Raw genomic sequence first — 7,078 nt, 5'->3', positions numbered from 1 at the left:
TTATGTATTTATCAATTTCTATCTTACTGTAGTGAAACGAATCATTTCTGATGTTCCCATTTTAGAAAAGTCCAAAATGAAGCAAACACAATGAATGTTTACATTTATTTTTTTAAGAAAAGTGTTCAATCACGGGGGGGGACACAAAAACCGTTAGAAAATGAGTTGAAGCGTTCATTATGGGTGGGGCTGAAGTAGTTTGGTGTCAGAAATCTGAAAATATTTCATTTAAAAGTTCTTTTTCTGTTTGTTCCATCTTTCATGAGAACACAAAGAATTTCTGTTTTTCTATAATAGTTCAGCAAAGGATAATCATATAAAATAGTCTTCTTTAATCATTTTTTGTTTGTTTAAAGATACACGGATCCAGTTGTGGTGTCAGTATTGCCCTAGCAACAGTAATTGGCTTCTATTGGCCAATCACATTCAGGTTTCCGTTTTTTTTGTTTTTTACACAAACTCGCAGGACTTGTTCCACGAGTGCGTAGTCCTACAGCAGCGCTCATGGAGGCAGAAGAGTGTCTGTGGAGGTTGATGTTCCTCCTCTGTGAGGTCCCTCCTCTATGTCCAGATGTGGATCCTGTTCAACATCTGTGGAAGGAGCTGATGGTTCGTGAGGACTGGACCAGAACTTCTGCTCACCGACCAAAACAGAAATCCTTTGATGGCAGAATTTGACCCACAAAGTTAAAATCTAAAGGAGACACGAAGACGGAGGGAGGACTCGGTTATACTAATGCAGCTTCTTGGTTCTTTGATTATCAAACAGGCGATGTATTTATGACATAAATATGACTCCGCCCCCACTGTCTGGAGAGCAAGAAGGGGGCGGAGTCACCTGGTGATGACTCTGATGAAGACAGAACGTCTCTGTGGAAACTATGAATACTATAGACACCATGAACTTTATCACATTATTAAGAGTATATGAAAACTAAAGATTCAATCCCCGACTGATGAGCCACTGACTGCATATAGAAACACAAACTAGACTAACCAAAGTCAGACTGAACCTGTGATGGAGTTCATCCCTCCAACAACATCAGTGGAGAAACTTCCTCAAGGACCACCTCCAGTGCTTCCTTAATCATGACTTTGGCTTTAGGACCACACACCTCTCCAGGTAAATGTCTACAGGTGTCCCAGCAGGTCTGAACCAAACCTGGATTTCCTTCAGGATCAGCTTCAGAAGAGATCCCGACATGAGATCGCAGATGGACCATGAGCTCAAAGAGCCGGAAAAGACTTTTATTTTTCGTGGAAGCTTCTTAACAGCTAATCAATAGGTAATATAGAGGAGATTCAGTGGGATCAGCCCCCCCCCCCCCATGTGTGAGGCTCTCAGCTCCATGTTGCTGATTCACCGTCTCTGCTGTGGGATTCAGCGTCTCTTCTCCACCTTCAGAGCAGCTGAACCTCCGTTCATTTAAAGGCTGTTCAGCACCAGGACAACATTAACCTTCCAGAGAAATGAATCAAAATATATTTTTATGGAGGGTAAAATAATGAAAGTTATTTAAGGTTTAAGTTGATTCATTCTGGAATTACTGCCTTTTATTATTCATATTTATGCTTAGCTAATATTTACGTGCTAGCTGTTTTAGCTAATTTAGGCTTTTTCAGTTTTTTAGGTTATTTTGAAGTTTAGCTATTTTTTCAGCTACATGTTAGCTGTTGTGGCTAACCTAAGGCTTTTGTTTTTTAGGCTAATCTGGCATTTAGCTAAAATTTTAGCTGGCTATCAGCTTCACTGTTTTTAACTATCAATTTCAGCATCTTCAGCAGCCAAATTCAGCTTCCAGCATTCACACTAGTATCATCACAGGTAATGCTATATATCTAGTTCATAATTATGTTAAAAAGTTACCTTTTAAAGTTTTAAAAGTGTAGTTTTAGAGTGTTCAATAAATGTCTATCCTGTTCGGCCCGCGACCTCAGGTGTGTTTTGGATTTTGACGCCCTGTGAGATGAGTTTGACACTCCTGATCAAAACAATAGCAAGTCAGTCAAAGATACACCAACGACCCCAACAGAAAGTGGTTTCTTCCGGCTCCAACCAAATGAAGTCAATTACATGGACGCCGCCATGTTGAATCCAGACGTTGTCAGTCAGCGCTCAGCAGAGGTCACATCTTACCTAGCGACTGTCCGGCGATGACTCTGGAGTTCTCCCCGGCCACGGCGGCGCGGGCGTTCCTCTCGTTGGCGTACTGGACGAAGGCGTAGCCCTTGTGCACCGAACAGCCCACGATCTTGCCGTACTTGGCAAAGATGGCCTCGATGTCGGCCTTGGCCACCACCGCCGTGTTGAGGTTGCCGATGAAAACGCGGGAGTTGAGGGAGCGCGGGTCATTCTTGTTGGTCACGTTGCTGGTCTGGGTCTTCCCAGTCATCCTCGTCCTTCAGGCCTGGGGGGGGGGTCACACACAGGAACGTTTAAACGAGGACGCATAGAACTGACTCTTTACCAATATTCATCATCTTCATTTGACCCAAAATAAAACCAACAGGAAGATACTTTTCTGACCTTTCAGACACAAAATGTCACTGATGCTGAGAAATCATCGAGACGTTAAAACCTCCTTTTGTACATTTTTAACTTTTCAATCAAGTCCCAGGATTATTTTCTCTCAGGTTTATTGTTTTACTCTGCGGATCTATCTTGTTCAGCGTTGTGTTTGCGCTCATGGGTTCTCCCTCTCGAGTCGCTCAGGTGGTTCAGGTTTTATTCACCAAACCTGCTCCTGGTTTTGACTCAAAAATGAGACTCAGATCCTGAAAATAACCAGAAAAGATCAAAGTGAAGCTTTGGATCAATTTCTATGAAGATCTGCCTGACGTACCGGTACGCTGGGTCGTTATATCACTCCACACACCACCATCAACGAGGACTTTACTTTGAACCAATAGCTAAATAGCCCACCTTTTTTCTCAGCCAATCACAGTCGTATCATCGCCTTTAAATTTATGAATGGTCGTGTGTCTCGGTGTTCCAGACGGATCACCTGTCCTGGAGCGAAGCTCTATGACGGTCTGACCTCTGACCTCCGACCACCATCACTGTCTAGACTCTGGGGTTCATTCACTTAAGGTCCGAGTTCATCCCGACCACGCTAGACGCCATCAGCCCAGAACCTGACCACCAGAGGTTATGGACTTATAGCTCATACATTTTTCTTAAAAGTTTACTCACATTCCTGAGATGTCTCCCTAAGTGAGTAAATCTTTACGTTCCGTCCTGCTGCTGCTGTGCTGCACCTTTCTAACACGCCCCGTCCTTCTGCTCACCTGGACTGTTTAAATAAAACAAAGTATCGTGACGGTCTGCGGCGGGTTCTGATCAATGTGATTTCTGCACCGAGTTCTGGATGATAAAGTGAAGAAATTCAATGACGCGCGGGATTTATCTGATCTTGGTTTATTAGTACGTCGTCCTTGATTTTAACGTGGTTCATTTGCTGTGAGAATTTCTCATATAAAGAACACAACTTTTTCCTCGTATCTTTAATAAAATATCCGTAGCAGCACTGTGACAAACCCTTTGATCTCCAACACGAGTAAAAACCTTTTTAGCATCGTCTGCTGTTTCTGAGAAAAGTTTTCTTTGCTGTTAAATTGAAAAACAGAAATCATGAGACACAGTTTCCTGAAAACGTGTTATTTTACTAAACAGGAGATAACACTCTGCATTCCTCCTCTGCTGAAAGCTCTTCCTGCTCAGGAGGCTCCGGCCGGGCGACAGATTGGCCCCAGCAGGAGGTGAGAGGAGCTCTGACACGGAGTCGGAAGTGATTCAGAGGCGCTAACTCGATAAGTCACACGGTGCATGTGAACCGCGTCCTCACCTTTGGAAATAGCGCTGCTGTTGCAATATTCCTCTCACTGTTCTCTTCTCCGTCGAGCTCGGAGTCGACGCTCGAACACGTTTACCACCAGAGAACAGGATCCCACCTCCAGACGCTTCCTGTGCACGCAAACATGCGCTTTACTTTTTAAATGTCACGATGCTTTGAGTATGCAAACGTTCTAGTTTTTATTGAGGATGCTTTAATGTATTTGAAATGGTTGGTATTTATGTAAATGATCTGAACTCCTCCTCCATCGTTTTTATGGAAATGTCACCATAAAGGAAACTCTTTCACTTAACTGATGAGCCCACACATTGTTCTGCTCCTTTTCATTTGCAGAATTAAACAGAAACATCCTTATATTAACTTTACATCAGAAAACACCATTCTACTACAAGCTCCTCCCCTAGTTTCTGTGTTACTATGGAGACGCATCATTCACAGAGACAGGAAATAAAGGAAAGCTGCTGTATTACTGCAGAAAAACTATAAACATTCTGTCCTCAGATGACTGAGAATGTTTGATCAGTCAGGGGGAAGAATCAACATTTTCTGAGTGTTTCTTTTTTTGGGACTTGTAAGATTAGTTCCCATCATGCATCAGCTCCCTGAAGGTGAGTGTCACCTGTGGAATCTGGCACACCAAGATAAGAGCAGAAACCTCCCAGGAAAGCTGTGCTGAAGAGAATCCTGTTGAAAACAGGGAGCAGCTCTGGAGGCGGAGTCATCAGGTCATGGCTGCAGAAAGGTGGAGCTGCTCACGCTCTCCTCTCACGAGGAGAAAACCTTGATTTCATTTGAGCTGCGATGATGAGCGGCGGATGGAATCAACGCCGATTTACTGCAGAAACGTACAGGAGGAGCGGGACCCCCCCATCTCATCTCATCCCATATGTCACCTCCTCCCCCCACATAATCCGCCCCAATGCAGCTCTTAGAGATCCAGACAGAAGGTAATGAACGGTCTGCCGTGCCGTCACGCCGCGATGTATTATTGCATTTTTCACAGCTAATTGCCTTAATTAGCAGCAGAGCAGAGCGGGAACCTGCAGCCAAAAGCACATCCACCAATCACACCACCTGAACGGGCCTCCAGAACCCCCCCACGCTGAGTCCAACCCGCTGAGTGACGGATGGATGGAAGAGCATGAAGGTTCAGCTTTTACAGCAGCAGCAAACGAGAGAACAAATAAGAGAATGCAGCAAAGCTGAAACTCAGAAGGAAACACCAGGAGACTCTGAGGTCAGGAGACATTCTATCATGAGGAGCCGCTGAAAGATGAAGAGAAACATGGAGCTGAAAGATGAAGAGAAACGTGGAGCTGAAAGATGAAGAGAAACGTGGAGCTGAAAGATGAAGAGAAACGTGGAGCTGAAAGATGAAGAGAAACGTGGAGCTGAAAGTCCTGAGAGTCGGACGGAGGAATCCAGACCAAATGTTCTGATTTAAAACGCTTCTGCTGAGGGACTGACTTCAGAACCAACCGGACCGTATGTTTTAGGGCCATAAATATTTGAAACCTAAATAAAACATTTGGGAAAAAATTCTGGTGTTTGGCCAAAAAAATGTAAAATGTCCAAACATTTTTGCTTTTGCTTCTAAAATAAACGTAATTATTTTATTTATTTTTTTTAGCTTCAAATGTTGTTTTTTAGGTTTTGAATCTGACAATTTCAAACTTTTTTTCCACTTTTTCCAATTTCCATTTCAAAACTTTTGGCCCCGTTGTGGCACATTGGGGCGGAGCTAAGATGAGTGACCAATCACAATGGATGAGGGTGGTAACCTCAGTCCCGGTGCGTTCACTGACTCTGAGATAATTACGGTCATTAAACGTCTGTTTCGTCTGGACTATCAGAGTCTGAAGTTGTCCCAGGACGGCTGTAAAAGCAGTTTTATTTCGGGACGTTTTCTACTCCTGAGTTTAACACAGTAAGATGGCGCTCTGAAGGTTCTAGAATAGCGGTTTGTACGCAAAAGTTTTGAAATTAAAATTTTGAGTTTGAAAACCCAAAAAGCAGAACATTTGATACTGAAAATAATGAAATTTATTTTAGAATAGCATTTTTTAGGCCAAACAAAAACATTTTTTTTCTAACTTTTTTATTTGGGTTTCAAATATTTATGGCCTCGATTTGTCTCCTTAGGAATGAAGAAGACGACGATGATGGGAAGACTCCAGTTCTAATAGACGATCAGTTCGGCAGCTGTTACTTCTCCAAAGCAGCATTTCGACATTTTTCTTCTGCTGATTTTTCCTTCATCTCTCAGCTGAACCGACTGAACGCTCTGAGGAAGGTTTCAGCCGTAAATCACCACAAAGAACCCAAACTCGTACGCTGTGCCGTGGAGATCATCCTGATCTACTGGAATTATCGTGTTAATGATTGAAAACTTACAGTAAATCAAAGAACATAAACACTGGAGCTCTGGTGTTAAAGGGTTAAATGTTCACATGTTGGAATAAAGAGAAATGAAAATGACTTTGGAGCAAAAGACGCGACTTTAGATGGTTTGTAGCTTTTCTTTTTACAGCAGGCTCTCCAAAACGTTCACCTGAGCTCTTCATGAGCTTTAAATCCAAGTGTCCCTCTAGGGTCGCTTCACTTTATCTCCTCCATTACCCTCAATTACATGTTCCTAAAGCAGGATCAAAGACAGCTGAGCTGTTCCTGCAGCTCATTTAACAACTTCAAAGATCAACCTGATGAAGATAAAGAGCTGCTGGCAAACGTGAGCGGGAAGCATCTCAGGCTGGAGGAGAGCTTCAGCAGCAGGAGGAGAGCTTCAGCAGCAGGAGGAGAGCTTCAGCTGAAGCTCTCCTCCTGCTGCTGAAGCTCTCCTCCTGCAGGATTTGGTCTTGGTTTAATGCTCCACAACTCCCAGCTGACCAGCGTCTTCATGCAGGAGTCTAGCTGGAGCTGCTGGTTGCTCTCCTTCTCCAGAACACAGAGGCGAGGGTTTCTTCTTCTGAGGTGTTTCTCCGGGTTACAAAGCCTCCACGCTGAAGCTTTCCCACAATCCTCTTTGCTGCTTTCACAGCGACTGACTGAGACTTCAGAGAGAGAATTCTCAGATGAGAAAAGAGCAAGACGATGCTGAAGGTAATCACTTTAGGAGCTTCTCTCCTTTGACAAAAGGAGGTAGAGCTGCTCCTGCAGGAGGACAAATGCATGCAGGAGGTGCAGGAGGAGGAGGAGGTGCAGGAGGAGGAGGAGGAGGAGGAAGA

At 43.8% G+C, this 7,078-nt stretch overlaps 1 protein-coding gene across 4 annotated transcripts in view; it reads right to left on the bottom strand.

Moving 5' to 3' along the window:
• LOC112147851 (RNA-binding Raly-like protein) overlaps window positions 1-7,078 on the bottom strand; it is a 36,980-nt gene that overhangs the window by 13,165 nt on the left and 16,737 nt on the right. For 2 of the 4 annotated variants that reach the window (XM_024274496.2, XM_024274497.2), the window contains exons 2-3: window positions 3,846-3,964; window positions 2,138-2,408 (exon numbers count right to left, since the gene is read on the bottom strand). In XM_024274496.2, coding sequence (XP_024130264.1) covers window positions 2,138-2,393 — 256 coding nt within the window. In that variant the 5' untranslated portion in view covers window positions 2,394-2,408; window positions 3,846-3,964. The remainder of the gene's footprint in view (window positions 1-2,137; window positions 2,409-3,845; window positions 3,965-7,078) is intronic. The other 2 variants (XM_024274495.2, XM_024274498.2) reach the window with 1 other exon arrangement.

This window comes from Oryzias melastigma, linkage group LG17 (assembly GCF_002922805.2).
Source record: "Oryzias melastigma strain HK-1 linkage group LG17, ASM292280v2, whole genome shotgun sequence".
Taxonomy (NCBI): domain Eukaryota; kingdom Metazoa; phylum Chordata; class Actinopteri; order Beloniformes; family Adrianichthyidae; genus Oryzias; species Oryzias melastigma.
This window is presented reverse-complemented; position numbering and strand designations above follow the sequence as displayed.